Source organism: Danio rerio, chromosome 19 (genome assembly GCF_052040795.2).
Source record: "Danio rerio strain M-AB ecotype USA chromosome 19, GRCz13ab, whole genome shotgun sequence".
In the NCBI taxonomy this organism is placed as follows: Eukaryota; Metazoa; Chordata; class Actinopteri; order Cypriniformes; family Danionidae; genus Danio; species Danio rerio.
In genome coordinates, this window is record NC_141039.2 from 4321274 (window position 1) to 4344161 (window position 22888).

The window sequence follows — 22888 nt, forward strand, 5'->3', positions numbered from 1 at the left end:
CTAGTGTTGTTCCCATACTTATAAACTTCCGGTGACCGGTTGTTGTGAGTTTTTTCCATTTTATACGGTTCCTTATACAGCATTTATGTTGTGATGCAATTAAAATACATTCAGTTAAATAAACTTTGGCATTCATTCAGTTGTTCAAGCGTAAAACGAGACAAAAGACCATTTACTCGCACTCGCCCGTCAGAATCGGCAGACTAGCGCAGACGCTCTATTGAATACAATGAGGTAAAATAAATGCTCATATTATAAAGACATGGCGGGGGAAATGTAATTTAATGCAGTGCTTCTTGTACAATCTGAGACCCACTTTATATCGGATATCACTCAGCCAGTGGAGATCGCTGATTTTTAAAGAAAACAGACCTCAAACATGCTGATTTTTCCTTTGGCAGTTAGCTGGAAGCGCTTAACCCAGGTTACTGACAAATTAAAAGTCCTATTAGCATGCTTCAGCATATACCCTAAAATCCCAGAATATCTTTCGAAAAAGAGTACGGGTTTAACCCCGGCACCCTGGCCAAATCTACCCACTGGCCTCTGTCCATCATGGCCTCGCAACCCTCCCCATATCATAATTGGCTTTATCACTCTGTCTTCTCTCTCTGTGGTGTGCGGTCTGGTGGAAAACGGCTGCTGTCGCTTCATCCAGGTGGATGCTACACTGGTGGTAGATGAGGAGATTGCTACCCAATAAATACCAAACTAGCTAAATTTAATAACAATATTTCCCCTAATGCTAATTTTGAACTCAATATGATGAAACACTAAAGCATTTATTTTGGGAGTGTACTTACTGTAAAGTGTATTGGGTTGACTTTTCCAATTTCATAAAAACATTCTTATTTCCAAACTTCTGTATTTCCCCAAAAAATTGTGTTCTTTGGTTACTCTCTGAGTGTAGATCCTTCTCATTGTAAATTTATTATTGATTTATTGTTTTTTATAGCAAAGTTTTACTTCCATAAATGTTAATTTTCAAAGAAACACCCTTACTTTTTATTTTCAGAAAGGACTTTGAAATTTATGTGAACTCTTTAAAAGACTCTTAACAATTACACTGCATGTAAAACACTTTCTTGGTGTAAATCATTTAAACTTGATTAATTTGCTGGAATTCTATTTATGTACCCCTTTTTGTCTCTTTGTTCATATTATATCTTTGTAATGTTATTTCTTGCATTAAAAAAAAGGAGATGAGGAGATTCCCCCTATGTGTAAAGCGCTTTGAGTGCCAAGAAAAGCGCTATATAAATGTAAGGAATTATTATTATTATTATTATAAAGCACTGTTCTACCATCATGATATAGCCAGACTAAAATGAAGATCACATTATTACGATTAGCTTAAACTACAGCGAACACTCCACTCACTGACAAACAGCCCCTTTCATAAAGATTTATTCCACAGGTCTGTCATAATCAGGCAAATATACATTAACATACAGAATATCGGCCTCTTGTGATGCGCCACACGTTAAATAACGCAATAGTTCAAGACACACGTTTGCTTTTTTTCTCTACTTAAAAGAACGATAACAATACATCATAACAAGAGCAACAACAACAACAATAATTCATATCATAAAGATAAGCCAAGTTGTCTTTTCTAAAATTCAATATATAGCGACTCTTTTAAGGTGCACCACATGATCGGCAGGTGACTTGTTAAAGAAACTCAACAAATGTTGCACCATGACACACACAGTGAAATAGAGACTTTTTGCAAACGTTGTATATGTATATAAGTGTCTCTTTAAGGTCGTCTTCTGGCACTTTCTCCAGAGCGCGTCCGGCTCGGCTGTGTTTCTAAAGTTAAAGCAGTCTGTTTTTGTTGGTTTGGCACACGTCAGGGTGGCAGCGGTGGTAGAGTAAGGCTTCTCTTCTTCTCTTTATATCCAGAAGACTCTGATATCTCTCACAGCACCTCTGCAGGAAAACAGCAGAAACACATGTGAGAAGATGATTTATTGAACTGTTAAAAGCTTGCCAACAACATCTATGACTGGTATTATGAAGCTGAAAATAGAGACGCTTTGCAGAATGCCAAGGCTGCTTTTTCAGTCATTCACACTGTCCTAAAGTCAACAAACTGCAGAAATCATCAGTTTCATGCATGGAAAATAGCTTGGAGACTCTCTTAATCATCCTTTATACATTATTTTCAAGATTTTATTTTAGGTTCAGTTTAGTTCAGTTCAGTATAATGTAAATGTCACTGCTGAAAGACGAAACACTGGAAAGCAACTCCACTGGTGACCAGATTTAATCCATATATGATCTAACATACAGCTGAAACCAGCAGTTTACATACACTCTAAAAAAAGAAACATAATCATTTAAAAAAATGTCTGATGTTAAATGATACTAAACGTTTACTATTTTAAGTCTGTTAGGATAACCTAAATGATTTACATTTGCTAAATGCCAGAATAATGAGAGATTTATTTTGAGAATTTTCTATTAATTTCTAGACAGTCAAAAGTTTACACACATTTCCTTGGTGTTTGTTTAGCTTTGCTTTTAAACTGTTTAACTTTGGTCAAATGTTTTGGGTATCCTTCCACAAGCTCCTCACAATAGTTTGCAGGAATTTTGGCCCATTCCTCCTGACAGAATTGGTGTAACTGAGTCAGATTTGTAGGCTGTCTTGCTCTCACAAGCTTTTTCAACTCTGCCCTCAAATTTTCTATAGGATTGACATCAGGGCTTTGTGATGGCCACTCCAAAACATTCACTCTGTTGTCCTTTAAGCACATTTGAACTAATTTGGCAGTATGCTTAGGGTCATGGTCTGTTTGGAAGACCCATTTGTGGCCAAGTTTTCATTTCCTGGCTGATGTCTTGAGATGTTGCTTCAGTATTTCTACATGATGTTCTTTCTTCTATGCTGTGAAGTGGACCAGTCCCTCCTGCAGCCAAACAGCCCCACAACATGATGCTGCCGCCCCCATACTTCACAGTTGGGATGGTGTCCATGAGCGTGTAAGCTTTCCCCTTCGTCCTCCAAATGTAACACTGCTCATTATAGCCAAACAGTTCAATCTTAGCTCCATCAGAGCACAGCACATGTCTCCAATATTAGTCTTTTTCCCAGTGTAATTCAGCAAATTGTAACCTGGCTTTGTTGTTGATTCTGGCTTGTTGATTTTCCCATGTTGTCACACAAGGAAGCAGTGTGTGTTTGAGGTTTTCCTTCAATACTATTCTACAGTTGTGCCTCCAATTAACTCAAATGTTGTCAATTAGCCAATCAGAAACTTCCAAAAGCTTGACATCATCATCTGAGCTTTTTCAGAGGCAGAATAATCTTACTGTATGTAAACTTGACTTCCAAGAAAGGTTATAACAATTTCTCTTATAATCTCTCTCTCATTATTTTGCTATTAAGCAGAACAGAAACAAATGTGATCATCCTAACTTACCTAAAAAATTAGTTTAGTCTCATTTAAAAAAAAATAATAATAATTATGTGCCTATTAAAAAAGTGTATGTAAACGTCTGGTTTCAACTGTACGTAATCTAACAAAATCTGATTCTACCTGCCACATATTGAGGTTTCATAGGCCCCGCCTTCATCATGAACGGTTCTCCTCCCTCGAAGGCCATGATTGGGTCAGCCGGTTGACTCTGCCCACTGTTCCCACTGTGATTGGACAGCTTGATTATCTCCTCAAAGTCTGCTGCGTCTCCATTGGAGGACAGTCCATTCTGATGCTTAGTGGGCGGAGCTCCGTTAATGACCGGTGCTGCGTCCCAGGACACAGAGCTGAGGAAGACACACAAGCGGGAAAATAAGCAAAACATAATTCATGCAGCTTCATTTCAATTTCAACTCATGCAGCGTCTCGATTACCTCATTGGTGATTGGTTTGTCGCACCACTATGAAGAGCTTCTGACGGATTTTTCTGTATTACTGCAAGACGAGAGGAAAACAACATTGTATTTTTTTATTTTAACCCTACTTACATGATATTAATAAAAGAGTGATTTTTATATATTCACAGTACTATAAATAGATTTTTACCGCTGTCAGTGACTCTGCCATTCACTTGAGTTGGAGTTTTAACATCTTTCTGCAAAGAAATGAATAAACCAGGTTAATTTTCTTTTATTGAGTGTGTTTAAGATGAATTTGTGAAACACACACACATCTCACCTGTGCTCCTGCGTCACTCTTACGAGTCCTCTTCATGATTTCTTCCAGACGCTAAAAATGTAAACACAAACGTTAAACCAACAGAGCTGAACTAAAATCTCAAATACAATTGAAGACAAAATTTTGAGCCTTCCTGTGAAATTTAAATCGTTTAAACATATTTCCCAAGTGCTATATTTAACCATTTAAAAAAATTCATTCATTCATTTTTCTTCAGTTTAGTCCCTTTATTTATCAGGGGTCACCACAACAGAATGAACCGCCAACTTATCCAGCATATATTTTACACAGCGGATGCCCTTCCAGCTGCAAAGCAGTACTGGGAAACATCCATAGACACTCATTCACACACACTAAGAACATGCAAACTCCACACAGAAATGCCAAATGACCCAGCCGGGACTCGAACCAGCGACCTTCTTTCTTTGAGGCGACAGTGCTAACCACTGAGCCACCGTAATGCCAGATTAGAGGTCTGCGGGACCCGACCAGATTTCTTGCAGCGTGGGATTAATTTCCGGATAAAGCATGGGAGCGGTCGGTAACTGGTGTAATTTGAGCGGGAGCGGGCGGTCTAACAATATCACTCCCGAGCGAGCGAGCACGCCTATGTGTGTGTGTGAATGAGAGAGCGTGATGCTGTGTTTAGCTTGATTGGTGGACTTTTATTTTACCTTCTTTCTTTCCAAGCGTTCCAGCTCCTCCTTCTGGAAGTGTTTCTCTCGTTCGATCCCCTGTTTCTCTGCTTTCTCTCGGGCTTTGGATTCAGCCTCTTCTCGCTGCCAAAGACACATAAAACCACATCATACATTAATTTATTACACATCTCTAAAATACCTAAAAGTCTAGTGCCATGTCACATATGGGACCCCACGTTTGGCTGGTTAGTGTGGTCCAATAATGTTGTTTCACCATGTCCAGTCAGCTGCTTTAATCAGCTTTATCAGTGGTTATCAGCTGATAGATATGGGCCAGTAGGGGCCTTCCGTTCAGTAAATGTCACTCAGAAGGCTGTTATCGCCCATTCACATTGTTAATCAGCTATACTAATAGAGAAGAGTCCAGATCTGTTTTACATTATTGTGACGGTTAAGGTAGGGGTAGGCATTAATGAGTTATAATTAATGTGAAATTTAATAAATAATAATAATAATTCTAGTTAACTTCCGGCTGCAGCCGTATGCGATCTATAGCTGATTAACCATGTGGATGGATGATAACAGCCTTCAAATGATCTTCTTTTGCGTTCCAGCAGAAGAAAGTGAAGTCTGAGTAAAGGTTGACAGAACTTGTAGTTTTGGGTGGACTATCTCTTGACAATGGCTTCCAATATTATAATCATAGTAAAAGCTTAGAGATTATAGACACACATTCTTCTCCGGCTGTTATTAAGACTGCTGGCAGCTGCTAACACAAAAATAGTCATCTACTATAGGGCCCATGGAAAGTTTCTGGAGCGATGAGTGTCTCAGAGAAAACTAGTAAAGTCAATACACACACATACACTCACCGGCCACTTTATTAGGTACACCTGTTCAACTGCTCGTTAACGAAGCGAACGTTAAGAAGATTGGAAAAACGTTCCCTGGTCTAATAAGTCTTTATTTCTGCTGCGACACTCGGATGGCCGGGTCAGAATTTGGCGACAACAACACGAAGCAGGGATCCATCCTGCCTTGTATCAACGGTTCAGGCTGGTTGTGGTGGTCCATTCCTTTATAACAACAGTGCTGACAACAGCGATTACACACCATGTCATAAAGCGTGAATCATCTCAGACTGGTTTCTTAAACATGACAATGAGTTCACTGTACTCAAATTGGCCTTCACAGTCACCAGAACTCAATCCAATAGAGCACCTTTGGGATGTGGTGAACCGGGAGATTCACATCATGGATGTGCAGCCGACAAATCTGCAGCAGCTGTGTGATGTTATCATGTCAATATGGCGCAAAATCTCTGAGGAATATTTCCAGTACCTTGTTGTATCTATGCCATGAAGGGTTAAGGCAGTTCTGAAAGCAAATAAATAAGGTGTACCTAATAAAGTGGCCGGTGAGTGTAAACAAGACGAAAAAATATTGTTTGGTTGTTTTCCTGCTGTTAAAAAAACCAAAACACCAAAGTGACCCGAAAGCCAACATGGGAGAGTTAAATGACCGAGAAAATTTGGCCAATTGAAACTCGATTCTGTCCTTCAATTGGCTTGAACTCTGGATCGCTGTAATGTAATCAGTGTGTCAATGAGACCGTCCGGAGTGAATGAAGGATCGCCACACAGCACGACTCTGCAATCCTGCCTGTCACACCAGCAAACTGTTTACATTCCCGAACTGATCTAGAGGGTAACTACATCAAGACATTCAATTCACATTCAGCAAATATTCGTTTTGATGTCAGACAGTCCATATTATTTGACTAGACATTTCTCAATATTCAGCTTAAAGTGACATTTAAAGGGTTAACTAGGTTATTCAGGCAAGTTACGGTAATTAGGCAAGTCATTGTATAACAGTGGTCTGTTCTGTAGACTATACAAAAAATATTGCTTAAGAGGGCTAATAACATTGACCTTAAAATGGTTTGAAAAAAATTAAAAACTGTTTTTCTTCTCGCTATATATATATATATATATATATATATATATATATATATATATATATATATATATATATATATATATATATATATATATATAAACAGTCATTTCTCAGTTGTCTTTACACCTTGCACTGGCTTTTGGGAAATTGTTCAATGAGGCTTTATAGCCAGATTTATACTGACACAACATACTGTACTGCTGGATGGGAATTTAAAGGTCAAAGATTAAAGGCAAACATGAACTTTGCATCCAGAGCCTCATCAGCCAGTTCAGTTCAGACTTTGGGATCAAATAAAAATAAAAATCAGCATTATTTATGGGCTTTTAATATTCTTCATTTTAAAACTGATTGCTTATTCAAGTTAAGCCTTTCATCTAATATTTAATGTTCACTTTTTATTTTAATTGTAGTTTACTGCAGGTATTAGTAATCTTGCTAGATTTTCTTACAATTTATGTTTAATATTGAATTATGTTTTTTTATTATATATTTAAATAAGTCAATCAATAAGTCGATCATGATTTCATAATATGGGTTTACGATCTACCTAAAATCTTATACAAATGCACTATTGGCTATTTCAGTACTTATATATTAATTTAAGTATATGTCTTAAACTCAAACATTTCTCACCTTTCTAAGACAAATCTGACGAGAAACACCTGAGGCAAGACTTGAAGCTCTAAAAGATAATATTCATCAAATGAAATGCAACCGGAGAGCAGTTTTTGTGGACTCTCTCTGTCACTCATTAGTATCCTGTTCGCTCCTGTCATGCCAAAATTAATATAAGCCCGTCTGGCAGCGTCCACTCCAGCCATAACTCACCTTATATCTGTTATCAAGCATCTAAAAATAAAGCTCCTGAGATGAAGAGCATCTGACAGTCAGGGCTAATGATGAAACTTCTGCTCAGACAATGATCTGAGGACAGCAGCGATGTTTACGAGCGAGCTAAATGCTGCATTGTGTAACTATAGTACACAGATGACACTGTTACTTCATATGTGCTTAATATCTCTCTGAAATAACGCAAACACTCTCAAAGTGCGTAAAAGAGTATTAAGAGTTGAGCATGATACGACGAGAATACTAGTTATAGCGTCCATGGATATATACGTTAAATGTCGCCTACCCTAATGTTGTCTTATGGACGGAATGCGTCAACAGATCCGCCATTTTAGTACAGGGTAACGCTCCTTTGAAATGAACGCTTCTTTTAAACGAGCGCCATCTAGCGGTCACATAATGTAATGACCAAATATTATGAACTTCTTTTATAAATACATATAATTTGACATTAACTATTTTTTCTTACCAACCCCACTGGTCTTTTTCACAAGACAACATTTTATTGTTGGAAACTGTGTTTTATATATATCTATATTTGACTTTTGCATGCTTGAGGAAGAGACGTTTTACTTGATTTGGGTCATTAAAAAACTCAGACTACCAATATTATGATATAGGTTGCCTATATCTGCTGTATTCACCCTAAAACCTACAGTAGGTTGACATAAAACCAAAGACAACACCCATTCTTGTCTTAAGACATTAAGCAAATTTTTGAATAACAGTAAGTTCATGACATGTTACATATATAGTAAATCTGCTGGTTTTAAACATACAGCATAATAATAATAAATACAGGTATGTAACAACCATAACATTACTCTTATGTCTTAGGACAAATATGATTAACTTTTGATTACATACACCAAATGTTGACTATTGAAGGTACATTGATAACTATTTATTTGTAGACTACTGTATTGTCAAACCATGCTGCATACAAATGCATTCAACAGACTTGTATGACAGTGTATTGCTGTAGAGGACAAATAAAACACGAGACAGATGTTTAGGAAGAGTTTAGTTTATTTTGTTTGACCTGCAAACTTTTCTAAACAAGACAAACTCTCAGAAAACACACCGGAAACATTATGATGCGCGCGCTCGTGGAGATACCCCGCGGTCGTCTTCAACTGTTGTCTTCAATAGTCCTTCTTTGCTCAACAACTCATCTGAAAAACAAAGCAAAACATTACAACATTCAGACAAAGAGCAGAGAGCATAGAATCACCAAGAGGCGATACTCTAGTGCAATTTGGGAAACAACGCGCTTTTTGAATAAATTAAATAAAAACAAAGCCGCTGTTTGCCATTGCGTCAGCAATGATATCCAATGCACGAGCGATCACTTTCACTTCAAAATGGCCGAATCTGTTGCTCTTGGTCATCCTAGGCTCTTTGCATAAAGTTAAATCATAACAGTTATCATGGTTTCTATTTCAAACTATAGTAAACTAAAGTTTGAAACTATAGTTTAAAATAGAAGATGAGTGGGCCTCGCTACTCCCACCCACCATAACCCTCGCAGCGAGGTCCCACTACCGGCCCCCCGTGTTTCCCTGAGGGTCCTCGGGGGTTGTTTGTTCCCTGCCTAGGGCTCAAAGGCCGCCTCGCCCCAGGGAGTGCACGGAAAGACCGGGCGCCAGGCCGTGCCAGTATTCACTGGATGTTGCTCGGCGGCACATTTCGAGCAACAAACACGTAATATTCTTCGCGATATTGCGTTTATGTACGCAAACCGCAAGGAACTACAGCACAGACGGGCCCGGGTGAAGCATCACGAAGCGGACTTCGTGAGTTTGGCTTAGCTCCACTCGTACCGTCGGTATTGAACTCACCTTGGTCAAGTACAAACAGCTACACCGGGCGAACTGACGACGCTGAGTGAGAGCACACGAGCTTTATAGGAATGCATATGCAAATTTTTACAAGGCACACTGTTGTCTCGTCGTCATGGCGAGCGCTGAGGAGGGCTAAGCTGATTGGAGCACAGATTCTCGGGAATTTGCGTCACGGCTAGTTGCCGTCTGCTGTTGACAAAAATGTCTTAAATATAATAAATATATATTTTTACATTTTTGGTGCTCTGTAATATTCTAGGATGCAGTAGAATATGAAGACAGATGAATATAATTGGATATATGCCGAGCTAGTGTTGTTCCCATACTTATAAACTTCCGGTGACCGGTTGTTGTGAGTTTTATTCCATTTTATACGGTTCCTTTTACATCATTGATGTCGTGATGCAATTAAAATACATTCAGTTAAATAAACTTTGGCATTCATTTCGTTGTTCAAGCGTAAAACGAGACAAAAGGCCCACTCGGCCGTCAGAATCGGCAGACTAGCGCAGACGCTCTATTGAATAAAATGAGGTAAAATAAATGCTCATATTATAAAGACATGGCGGGGGAAATGTAATTTAATGCAGTGCTTCTTGTACAATCTGAGACCCACTTTATATCGGATATCACTCAGCCAGTGGAGATCGCTGATTTTTAAAGAAAACAGACCTTAAACGTGCTGCTTTTTCCTTTGACAGTTTGCTGGAAGCGCTTAACCCAGGTTACTGACAAATTAAAAGTCCTACTAGCATGCTTCAGCATATACCCTAAAATCCCAGAATATCTTTCAAAAAAGAGTACGGGTTTAACACCGCCATCTTGGCCAAATTTACCCACTGGCCTCTGTCCATCATGGCCTCGCAACCCTCCCCATATCATAATTGGCTTTATCACTCTGTCTTCTCTGTCTGTGGTGTGCGGTCTGGTGGAAAACGGCTGCTGTCGCTTCATCCAGGTGGATGCTACACTGGTGGTAGATGAGGAGATTGCTACCCAATAAATACCAAACTAGCTAAATTTAATAACAATATTTCCCCTAAATGCTCATTTTGTACTCAATATGATGAAACACTAAAGCATTTATTTTGGGAGTGTACTTACTGTAAAGTGTTTTGGGTTGACTTTTCCAATTTCATTAAAAAATTCTTATTTCCAAACTTCTGTATTTCCCCAAAACTTGTGTTCTTTGGTTACTCTCTGAGTGTAGATCCTTCTCATTGTACATTTTTATTGATTTATTGTTTTTTATAGCAAAGTTTTACTTCCATAAATGTTAATTTTCAAAGAAACACCCTTACCTTTTTATTTTCAGAAAGGACTTTGAAATTTATGTGATCTCTTTAAAAGACTCTAACAATTACACTGCATGTAAAACACTTTCTCGGTGTAAATCATTTAAACTTGTTTAATTTGCTGGAATTCTATTTATGTAACCCTCTTTGTCTCGTTGTTCTTATTATATCTTTGCAATGTTCTTTTTTGCATTAAAAAAAGTAGATGAGGAGATTCCCCCTATGTGTAAAGCGCTTTGAGTGCCAAGAAAAGTGCTATATAAATGTAAGGAATTATTATTATTATTATAAAGCACTGTTCTACCATCATGATATAGCCAGACTAAAATGAAGATCACATTATTACGATTAGCTTAAACTACAGCGAACACTCCACTCACTGACAAACAGCCCCTTTCATAAAGATTTATTCCACAGGTCTGTCATAATCAGGCAAATATACATTAACATACAGAATATCGGCCTCTTGTGATGCGCCACACGTTAAATAACGCAATAGTTCAAGACACACGTTTGCTTTTTTTCTCTACTTAAAAGAACGATAACAATACATCATAACAAGAGCAACAACAACAACAATAATTCATATCATAAAGATAAGCCAAGTTGTCTTTTCTAAAATTCAATATATAGCGACTCTTTTAAGGTGCACCACATGATCGGCAGGTGACTTGTTAAAGAAACTCAACAAATGTTGCACCATGACACACACAGTGAAATAGACAGAGACTTTTTGCAAACGTTGTATATGTATATAAGTGTCTCTTTAAGGTCGTCTTCTGGCACTTTCTCCAGAGCGCGTCCGGCTCGGCTGTGTTTCTAAAGTTAAAGCAGTCTGTTTTTGTTGGTTTGGCACACGTCAGGGTGGCAGCGGTGGTAGAGTAAGGCTTCTCTTCTTCTCTTTATATCCAGAAGACTCTGATATCTCATCTCTCACAGCACCTCTGCAGGAAAACAGCAGAAACACATGTGAGAAGATGATTTATTGAACTGTTAAAAGCTTGCCAACAACATCTATGACTGGTATTATGAAGCTGAAAATAGAGACGCTTTGCAGAATGCCAAGGCTGCTTTTTTCAGTCATTCACACTGTCCTAAAGTCAACAAACAGCAGAAATCATCAGTTTCATGCATGGAAAATAGCTTGGAGACTCTCTTAATCATCCTTTATACATTATTTTCAAGATTTTATTTTAGGTTCAGTTTAGTTCAGTTCAGTATAATGTAAATGTCACTGCTGAACGACGAAACACTGGAAAGCAACTCCACTGGTGACCAGATTTAATCCATATATGATCTAACATACAGCTGAAACCAGCAGTTTACATACACTCTAAAAAAAAGAAACACAACCATTTAAAAAAAAATTCTGATGTTAAATGATACTAAACGTTTACTATTTTAAGTCCGTTAGGATCACCTAAATGATTTACATTTGCTAAATGCCAGAATAAAGAGAGAATTTTTTATTGAGAATTTTTATTAATTTCTAGACAGTCAAAAGTTTACACACATTTCCTTGGTGTTTGTTTCGCTTTGCTTTTAAACTGTTTAACTTTGGTCAAATGTTTTGGGTACTCTTCCACAAGCTTCTCACAATAGTTTGCTGGAATTTTGGCCCATTCCTCCTGACAGAATTTGTGTAACTGAGTCAGATTTGTTGGCTGTCTTGCTCTCACAAGCTTTTTCAACTCTGCCCTCAAATTTTCTATAGGATTGACATCGGGGCTTTGTGATGGCCACTCCAAAACATTCACTCTGTTGTCCTTTAAGCACATTTGAACTCATTTGGCAGTACGCTTAGGGTCATGGTCTGTTTGGAAGAGCCATTTGTGGCCAAGTTTTCATTTCCTGGCTGATGTCTTGAGATGTTGCTTCAGTATTTCTACATGATGTTCTTTCTTCTATGCTGTGAAGTGGACCAGTCCCTCCTGCAGCCAAACAGCCCCACAACATGATGCTGCCGCCCCCATACTTCACAGTTAGGATGGTGTCCATGAGCGTGTAAGCTTTCCCCTTCGTCCTCCAAATGTAACACTGCTCATTATAGCCAAACAGTTCAATCTTAGCTCCATCAGAGCACAGCACATGTCTCATGAAATTTGTCTTTTTCCCAGTGTAATTCAGCAAATTGTAACCTGGCTTTGTTGTTGATTCTGGCTAGTTGATTTTCCCATGTTGTCACACAAGGAAGCAGTGTGTGTTTGAGGTTTTCCTTCAATACTATTCTACAGTTGTGCCTCCAATTAACTCAAATGTTGTCAATTAGCCAATCAGAAACTTCCAAAAGCTTGACATCATCATCTGAGCTTTTTCAGAGGCAGAATAATCTTACTGTATGTAAACTTGACTTTCAAGAAAGGTTATAACAATTTCTCTTATAATCTCTCTCTCATTATTTTGCTATTAAGCAGAACAGAAACAAATGTGATCATCCTAACTTACCTAAAAAATAAGTTTAGTCTCATTTAAAAAAAAAAAAAACTAATTATGTGCCTCTTTATAAAGTGTATGTAAACGTCTGGTTTCAACTGTACGTAATCTAACAAAATCTGATTCTACCTGCCACATGTTGAGGTTTCATAGGCCCCGCCTTCATCATGAACGGTTCTCCTCCCTCGAAGGCCATGATTGGGTCAGCCGGTTGACTTTGCCCACTGTTCCCGCTGTGATTGGACAGCTTGATTATCTCCTCAAAGTCTGCTGCGTCTCCATTGGAGGACAGTCCATTCTGATGCTTAGTGGGCGGAGCTCCGTTAATGACCGGTGCTGCGTCCCAGGACACAGAGCTGAGGAAGACACACAAGCGGGAAAATAAGCAAAACATAATTCATGCAGCTTCATTTCAATTTCAATTCATGCAGCGTCTCGATTACCTCATTGGTGATTGGTTTGTCGCACCAGTATGAAGAGCTTCTGACGGATTTTTCTTTATTACTGCAAGACGAGAGGAAAACAACATTGTATTTTTTATTTGAACCCTACTTACATGATATTAATAAAAGAGTGATTTTTATATATTCACAGAACTATAAATAGATTTTTACCGCTGTCAGTGACTCTGCCATTCACTTGAGTTGAAGTTTTAACATCTTTCTGCAAAGAAATGAATAAACCAGGTTAATTTTCTTTTATTGAGTGTGTTTAAGATGAATTTATGAAACACACACACATCTCACCTGTGCTCCTGCGTCACTCTTACGAGTCCTCTTCATGATTTCTTCCAGACGCTAAAAATGTAAACACAAACGTTAAACCAACAGAGCTGAACTAAAATCTCAAATACAATTGAAGACAAAATTTTGAGTCCCTCTGTGTAATTAAAACATATTTCCCAAGTGCTATATTTAACAATTATTTCATTCATTCATTCATTTTCCTTCTTCCTTAGTCTCTTTACTCATCAGGGGTCGCCACAGCGGAATGAACCGCCAACTTGTCCAGCATATGTTTTACACAGCGGATGCCCTTCTAGTTGCAACCCAGGAGACCAGAGCACCCAAAGGAAACCCACGCCAACACGAGGAGAACATGCAAACTCCACACAGAAATGCCAACTGACCCAGCCGGGACTCGAACCAGCAACCTTCTTGCTTTGAGGTGAAAGTGCTAACCACTGAGTGACCGTGCCGCCAGATTTTTTTCAACTTATTTTTAAATATAACAGTTTCAATAAATTATTTCCAATAACTAATTACTTACGATTGCACAATTATGACAGCGCCAAATATATTTTGACGTTGTTGATTTGGAGGATTTTACCAGTTTAGACAGTTCTTTCTGTCCTAATGCTGAGAAAGTAATAACAATAAGTAATAATAATAATATTAATATAGTATGCACTCACTATATTTTAACATATAGCTGGTAAGAATTATTAGCCCTTCCGTGAAATTAAAATATTTAACATAGATATTATTTTCAACACATTTTTTCAACAATAATAATCATAACTAATTTCCAATAACTAATTAATTCTATTTTCACAATTATGACAACATCTAATATTTGTATGTATTTGATGTATTATTATGCAATATTTTTAAGATACTAGAATTCAGCTTAAAGTGCGATTTAAATTAGGCAAGTTATGTTTATTAGGCAGGTCATTGGATATCAGTGGTTTGTTATGTAGCCAATTAAAAAAAATTTTTGATTAAAAATATTGATCTTATAATGGTTTTAAAAAATTAAAACTGCTTTTCCTGGCCAAAATAAAACAAATAAGACTTTCTCCAGAAGAAAAAAATTATAATAGAAAATACTGTGAAAAATTCCTTGCTCTGTTTAAACATCATTTGGGAAATAGTTAAAAAAGAAAAACTACAAATTTCACAGGAGGGCGAATAATTCTGACTGTATTTCTGCTGTTTTAATTAAACATGTGGAGAAGGGACTTTTATTTTACCTTCTTTCTCTCCAAGCGTTCCTGCTCCTCCTTCTGGAAGTGTTTCTCTCGTTCAATCCTCTGTTTCTCTGCTTCCTCTTTGGCTTTAGATTCAGCTTCCTCTCGCTGCCCAAGACACATAAACCCCATCATTCATTTATTACGTGTCTCCAAAATACCCAAAACTCTTGTGTCATTAAGGCTTGTCACGATAATCAATTTAATGTGGGTGTCTGATAACTGAAAATAGATCTGGTAGCAGATATCACAGCCTCTGTTATTTTTTACCTTTGCCCTTTTTAAAAGAATACAATCTATTGTGTGGTCTTTGGAAGAGTGTACTTGCATTATAATGCTTAATGTTCACCATTTGTAAAGCTGCTTTGAAACAATAATCATTGTAAAAAGCACTATACAAATAAACTGTAAAATGTCATTCTGACATTATATAAGGAGACGCATAAAATGGTCTTAAATTGACAATATTATAGTTTATCGCAATATATTTTGTTGTAATAAATCGTACAATTAAAAAAAAACTATATCATGACAAGCCTAGTGTCATCACACCCAACACACAAGGTTTAGCTAGTTGTTTTGGTCCAATAATGAGGTTATGGAGGCGTTTTCCGTGTTACTGCCAAAAATTAAAACTATTATTTAAATATAAATACTAAATGAAACAAGTTAGAAATATTGCCTACTACAACAGTGACAACTATTGTTTTTTAAATGAAATAAAATATATATATATATATATATATATATATATATATATATATATATATATATATATTAAAATTAATTATAAAAAAGTTAAAAGTCAATTATAAAATTACTAAAACTAAGAGACTATATTATATAAAAAATATAGACCTACACATATATAAATAAATACCGAAACTAACCAAATTAAAGCTACACAGAAATATCAAAATAATTTATTCCAATAAACCGAAAACATTCCAATGAAAGATAATTTAACATTTAAATCAATTATGAAAATACTGATACTATAATAATAATGGTCAACATAATGATCTAGTCAGCTGATAAAGAACTTTTCTGAATGAATTTAAAAAATGTGCGCAATTACTGCACAAAAATAAACTTCCCTTTGCTGCCACAAGGTGGAAGCAGATGCCAACTATTCCTCATAGTATTATACAGTGAACTGAAGTCGCGTTGTAGAAACCGAATAATAGACTTAAATGCTAATAAATACAAATATTGGATCAAGTTTAATCTGCCAGTATATTTATCAGCGTCCTCCATCACAGTTTTGTTCTTGAACGAATCATTTCTGATGCTGTTAAGACACAGATGCCCTCTGTATGTCCCACAAACAGAGCCATTAGCCTGTCCTGCATCATCAAATCAAATCTTCATGTCAGATGGTCTGTGTTTTCAGGATAGATCAGATAGATCAGAGTTGCCTGGAGGTTTTCGCTTTGTATGCCCTCAGTAATATTGAACATGTGTGTAAATATAATGTAATAAACACTATAATAGAATATGGAAAATACTGAAATGAACTAAACATAATGATCACCTGCTTGATCAAGTAATGTATTGAATTTGAGGCTGAAATTAATTTATTTTATAATTAGATGAATTAAAATTAACATTTTATTAGATTGACAGCTAGAAATGTTGCCATGGTAACTGAAATAAGTGGAAATATTACATAACACTCAGACAAACGTTATGCAGGAATATTGAAAACATTAACAGATCTGGAAAAGGCACATAAAATGTTCATAAAATAAAATAAAAAACTAAAAGGAAAACTAAAAATATAAAAAAATGAGTGATGATTCCTATCTCTTGACAGCTCTTTTTGAGTTCATTCATTGCTCCTCCAGATTACTTTCTATTTCTTTTCCATACAATCTAGACATTAACACTTGCACGATTTTCTTTTTGTCCAATAATTGTCTGGAGTTATTCATGGTACTGAAAGTAATTTGTTCATTCTGATAAATTGCCTTTTAATGTGGAATGGACTACCCCTAGCCCTAACCCGAACCCTGTTAATTTTTGTTTTAATTCACTTATTGTTTACAATTTAACTGTTGTAGTTGTTCCCATATTTCACGCAAAGCATCATGGGCCATAGGAAAAGCGTGGAATGTGTGGTCTCCATTACCCAGAATGCAGTGCAGTGCTCACCTGTTTCTGCAGCCGCAGGTTTTCCTCGTGCTCAGCTCTGGCTCTCTCCTGCGCCTCCTTCTCCTCCTGCAGACGCTGCTGCTCCGCCATCAGTTTGGCCTCTTCATCTCTGCGCCTCCTCTCCTCCTCCTCACGTCTGAGGTGTTCCTCACGCAGAGCTCTGGAGGAACATCAGGCAGGGTTACAGGAAATATTTTTAGTACTTAACTTTAGCTTCCATTTTAATAAATGCTTTTATGTTTACCTACAGCTAAAGTCAGAATTATTAGCCCCCTTTAGATTTTTTTCCCTTTTTTAAATATTTCCCTGATGATGTTTAACAGAGCAAGGAAATTTTCAAAGTATAATATTTTTTCTTCTTGAGGAAGTCTTATGTTTTATTTTGGCTAGTTATTTTTTTTAAACAGCATTTTAAGGTCAAAATTATTAGCCCCTTTAAGCTATACATTTTCTTGACAGTCTACAGAACAAACCATTGTTATACAATAACTTGCCTAATTACCCTAACATGCCTAGTTAACCTAGTAAAGCCTTTAAATGTCACTTTAAGCTGTATAGAAGTGGCTTTAAAAATATCTAGTCAAATATTATTTACTGTCATCATGGCCAAGATCAAATAAATCAGTTATTAGAGATGAGTTATTAAAACTATTATGATTAGAAATGTGCTGAAAAAATCTGCTCTCCGTTAAACATAAATTGGAGAAACAATAAAGAGCGGGCTAAAAATTCAGGGGGGCTAATAATTCTGACTTCAACGTTACAGTAATTTTAAACAAAGTTTCATTTTTAAGATTTTTTTTCATAAATGTATGTATTTATTTTATTTTTGTTTCAAAAATTCAAGTTTTACCCTAATCACCAGTTTATTCATTTTAAAACTATCCACAGGGCATATTTAAAAACACGTACACGACATATCATAGGTTTATCTCCAGATCCATATTGTAAGTTCTGTGAACCACCGCATCCAGATACCTTTTTACATATGATGTGGGAATGTCCGGAGGTACAAAAACTTTGGGATTCGGTGCTGGACATTTTATTTAAAGTTACAAAAATTTGTTTCCCCAAAGACCCTATACTGTTACTATTGAATGATAACTCTCAATTTCCCTTAAATGCAAAGGTCCGTAAATTTTGGTTAGCTGCTTCAACTGCTACAAAGAAAATGTTGGTACAAAGGTGGAAACCTCCTCATGATCTCTCAGTTAAGCACTGGTTACATTCATTATTGGAAATATTGTATCTGGAACTGTCATCAGCACGGCTCAACAATGCCAAAGTGGACATTCTTACGGCGTGGAAAATCTACATATGCAATGTCAAAGAAATCTTGGACACTTAACCCTCATCTGATGCTACGGATGACAACTTAATGGAAATTATCTAACAGCTTGGTCTAAACTATAGTTATTCTGTGTTTCCTGATGTGCGTATAATGGGGTGGGGGGGGGGGGGGGGGGGGGGAAGAATATATATGGGGTTATATCTGTTAAAAGTATTTTGTTATCCGATTGTAAAAATTGTATATTCTCACTTTCGGAAATAAAAAAACTGAATTACAAAAAAAAAAAAAAAAAAATTCAAGTTTTGAATTTCAGTTATTTCTAGTAAATTTGTTTTTAATTAGTTGCTAGAAGGCCACTTTTGTAAACTTTGACAACAACAACAACAACAAAAATAAAACAACAACAACAACAATAATAAAATTTATTGAGATTTATACATAATCTTAAAGCTGAATAAAAAATCCATTAATGAAACTATTTGTAAATCTGTAATCTAAGTCAAAATATTTCTCAAAATATTAAGCAACTGACCTTTAAAGTTGTCCAAATTAAGTTCTTAGCAATGAATATTACCAAATAAAAATGACATTTTTTATATATTTAGAGTAAAACAATTACAAAGTATCTATGTAATAATATTATTATAAAAAATTATTAATGAAAAAAATCATACACAAACACACACACAATTTTTTTTACCCATAATAATGTATTTTGATTACTGATGAAAACATCCCTATGCAACATAAGACTAAGTTTTGTTTCCATGTTTCTTATATAATATTTCTTTCTTTTATTTTGTTTCTTTTTGAACAGTTTTAGTTAACAATAGCTCTGTTCTTTGCAGAGTGTGCTGGACATTATGAACATATGGATTAAGTGGCATTTAAAGCACTTTTTTGGGGATTTTTCACAGCTCACAGATTTTTTTTGTATTTTGTAAGGACTGAAAGTGCTAAGTTTTGAAAATTGCTTTCAGTGCAATGTTTTTGTTATGTTGTGTTATCAACAAAAAAGTAAAAATGCTATTTTAAAAGTGGTGATGTCATGTACTTGTGAATTATCCATTCAGTTTACATTTTTACTGCATAACCAAAACAAATAGTGACACATTCACATGTAATATTTGAAATTCAAAATGACATCACCAACTAGTGGCTGAACATGCAAAGTACAGCATTATTAGTCATTTCCAATAACCCCTCTGAACATCTTTTAACAACATTTTCGTCTTTATGCAAAACATTTTAAACATGCAAAATAATGAGAATAAAAATAAAAAACAGACCTGCTCCTCTGCTCCTGCTCTCGCCTCTCCTGCTCCTCCTTCTCTCTCTGTTCTCGAGCCTGACGCCTCTTCTCCGCCAGGACCCGTGCCGCCTCCTCAGGGTCAGTGGTCCCGGCGGTGGGCTTAGAGATGGCAGTATTGGGCTCCGGAGACAGCGATCGAGAAGACGTGCTCGCCGCATTGACCACCTCTGGAGTCTGAGGAGCCACTGTGATTGGAGCAGAGGGAGAGAGGGGCGTGGCCGGAGCAGATGACACTGTAATGTCAGGAACAATAGAAGCAGCTGAACAAAAAAGAAAAAAAAACATCAAAAATCCATCAAGAAAGTGAAGTCATTACATAATAAGAGTCATGAAACCCTAAAGGACATTTTAAAAAAATGTTAAGATACTTATTATAATGAATACTTGATTTTGATTTACATTCAAAAGTATGTTATTTCCAGATAACAACCATTGAAACTAATAGCACGGGCTAATCCGGGTCATCATAACTGAGTATATTTACATTCATATTCATATTTTTATCATACCTGCTAACATTTGTCTCCAAAATATGATGGGATGGGTGTTGTGGAGGTGTTTGTTTGTCTGAATAACATAGATGAGATCCGGGTAAGTAACTGGAATGGGTTTTGAGTGGCTGCTGAGATCGGATACTATACCATAGTTGGTGACCAGGGAGTGTTACAGACTGTACCAAAAAGCTGAGGGCCGGAGGCAGGGTGAAATTACGGGAGTTTTTCAGGAGAAATTACAAACAAGAGGGTGGCGGGTGATGGGTGTGAAATACAGGAGACTCCCAGGAAATACGGTATGATTGATATCAGGGGTGGCCAACCCTGTTCCTGGAGAGCCACCTTCCTGCAGATTTCAGTTGCAACCCATATCAAACACACCTAATTATCCTATTACCTATTATTAATGTAATTATCACGTGGTGTTCAGGTTCTAATTAATTGGTTCAGGTGTGTTTGATATGGGTAGCAACTGAAATCTGCAGGAAGGTGGCTCTCCAGAAACAGGGTTGGCCACCCCTGATTTATATGGTTACTGTATGCGCCACACTGCTGTTTTTGACTGTTTGGCTCCATCTTGTGACTGAATAATATGTAGGTGGTTAGTGTGGGCTCCATTCAGCCAATTTTGTCCCACAATTCTTATGTTTAATGAAAGAGTATTAAAGGTCAAGTCAGTTTTTGTGTGTAATTGTTTAGGTTTGTGGCAAGTAGCTATGTAACAAGTGGGATAATGTACATCTAGATGGTTGATACCACCTGGATATACATTATCCCTTACATATTGGTGCCAAAGCATCATGAGTAATGCAATCAAATTACTTTTTTCAAGTAACTTGCAAAGTAACGCATTACTTTTAATTTCCTACAAAATATCTGAGTTGCTTTCTCAAATACGTCATGCCAGTAATATTGTTTTCCCATGTACTGACTGGCTGTCCTATTTTGAGAGAATCAGTAACAATATGTGTGTGTAATTTTATTTTTTAAAGTAATATATTACAACCGTGAGCCTGTATTACTCTTAAAATAATGCCAAAATAACACAACTTTTACTTTCACATCGCTTCATAAAAACACTATGATTGACATTCTCCCTTTGTACGTGTCATCAGAGGGGGAAAGCCCCGCCCAATAGTGATGATCTCTCCCTCATTAGCATAGGACATTAGTCTTGATTTTGAATCTGCCACTATAACTATGCTGAGATATATGCATTGATAGCTCCGCCTTCTTTTGAAAAGAGCACAATCTCATTTGAATTTAAAGCGACAGTCACCAAAATGGCACAATTAGGTTGAAAGCCTAAAAGAGGCAAGTTCAGAGGGTTATAAAACATTATTTGTGAGTTAAAACTCCACATACACACTCATTTTGTAAAAAGTGGCATAATTGGTTTCCTTTAACAAGGTAAAAGTCACCCTGGTCTCTTTGGAAACCATTGAGGTGTCATGCAGATGTATCTGTTTAGTTTTGGGTCTACAGTGTGGTCTCACTCACTCTTTGTGTCTTTGGGAGGCTCAGGCTGTCGGGGCTCCTTTGTTTCCACTGTGACTGCAGCGACGGCGGGCGCCTGCACACGAGCAGGGGTCTGCGCCCGTTTAGGCCGGGTCTTGGTGCCCGGTGGAGTTCGGCCTGAAGAGGATGAAGGTTTGGGGGACACTGCTGGGTTCGGCGAGAGAGGGCGACTCCTGGGCGTCGCAGGAGAGGAAGCTCTGTTTTTAGCTTTGACATTTGGGCTAAAAAGAGAAGAGATGTCAGAGCATTCCTTTATTTCATTTCATCATGTGCTTTTGTCATTTTTTTGTCATTTGCTATTTCAAGTTTTTTTTTTTGTTTCGCTTTTATTTATTTCCAGATGACAGTAAATTAAGTATTTTTGTCTTGGTTTGCGCTAAATAATTTTTATTATAAATATTTTTAGTTTTACTTTTATTTATTTCCAGATGACAGTAAATTTAAATTTTTTAATCTTATTTATTTTCATTTATTTTTACTTATTTATTTTTGTCCATTTTTTAGTTTTCCTAATATAATTTTTGTATACATTACAGCTATTTTTAATAGTTTATCTTTGTAATATTAATATTTATTCATTTTTTCATTCATTCATTTTCTTGTTGGCTTAGTCCCTTTATTAATCCGGGGTCGCCACAGTGGAATGAACCACTAAGCGGATGCCCTTCCAGCCACAACCCATCTCTGGGAAAAATATTATTATTATTTAGGTTAATTTGTGTATTCTATTTTCATTTTTTATTTTCAGTTTTATTATGCATTTATATCAGTTGCTTTTATATCAGTGCATAAGTTTACTTTGATATTTTCAGTTTTGTTTAATTAATCACTTAATTTTAAGTTTTAGTAATTTTATTGTGCTTTTGTCATTTGTTGTTAGTTTATTCTTGTTATTTGTCTCAATATTGTTTTTATTTTAATATTTATTTTAATATTAATTTTTTTTGGTTTAAATAT

The 22888-nt window shown here is 36.5% G+C and overlaps 2 protein-coding genes and 2 long non-coding RNA genes across 9 annotated transcripts in view; 1 reads left to right on the forward strand and 3 right to left on the reverse strand.

The window, feature by feature from the left end:
• Positions 1–1391: 1391 nt before the first annotated feature.
• Positions 1392–7961, reverse strand: LOC147832426 (uncharacterized). Its single transcript, XM_087295259.1, has 7 exons — positions 7598–7961; positions 4841–4945; positions 4167–4217; positions 4035–4083; positions 3863–3923; positions 3549–3775; positions 1392–1935 (listed from the first exon to the last, which is right to left on the reverse strand). The coding sequence occupies exons 1-7, from the start codon at positions 7616–7618 to the stop codon at positions 1925–1927; spliced, it is 525 nt and encodes a 174-aa protein (XP_087151385.1). The 5' UTR covers positions 7619–7961; the 3' UTR covers positions 1392–1924.
• The window catches only part of map7d1b (MAP7 domain containing 1b), a 90574-nt gene continuing 69488 nt past the window's right edge, over positions 1803–22888 (reverse strand). For 4 of the 6 annotated variants that reach the window (XM_087295089.1, XM_087295090.1, XM_087295087.1 and 1 more), the window contains 9 exon segments: positions 21914–22152; positions 19897–20179; positions 17317–17476; positions 15166–15270; positions 13937–13987; positions 13805–13853; positions 13634–13694; positions 13320–13546; positions 11149–11701 (listed from right to left, as the gene is read on the reverse strand). In XM_087295089.1, the coding sequence (XP_087151215.1) occupies positions 11691–11701; positions 13320–13546; positions 13634–13694; positions 13805–13853; positions 13937–13987; positions 15166–15270; positions 17317–17476; positions 19897–20179; positions 21914–22152 (1186 nt within the window). In that variant the 3' untranslated portion in view covers positions 11149–11690. 6 annotated transcript variants of the gene reach the window in all.
• Positions 8630–9497, reverse strand: LOC137488463 (uncharacterized). Its single transcript, XR_015516366.1, has 2 exons — positions 9460–9497; positions 8630–8793 (listed from the first exon to the last, which is right to left on the reverse strand). It is a non-coding gene; the product is annotated as an uncharacterized LOC137488463 (long non-coding RNA).
• LOC147832427 (uncharacterized) lies at positions 19419–22082 on the forward strand. The gene is made up of 2 exons (XR_015516387.1): positions 19419–20727; positions 21012–22082. It is a non-coding gene; the product is annotated as an uncharacterized LOC147832427 (long non-coding RNA).

Excerpts from the sequence above, each read along its gene's own strand:
- LOC147832426 (XM_087295259.1), bottom strand. The coding sequence starts at position 7,618 with ATGCTTGATAACAGATATAAG. Across the intron at positions 4,218-4,840 it reads AACGCTTGGAAAGAAAGAAG|CGTCTGGAAGAAATCATGAA; the intron begins GTAAAATAAAAG and ends TTACATTTTTAG. Across the intron at positions 4,084-4,166 it reads AGAGTGACGCAGGAGCACAG|AAAGATGTTAAAACTCCAAC; the intron begins GTGAGATGTGTG and ends ATTTCTTTGCAG.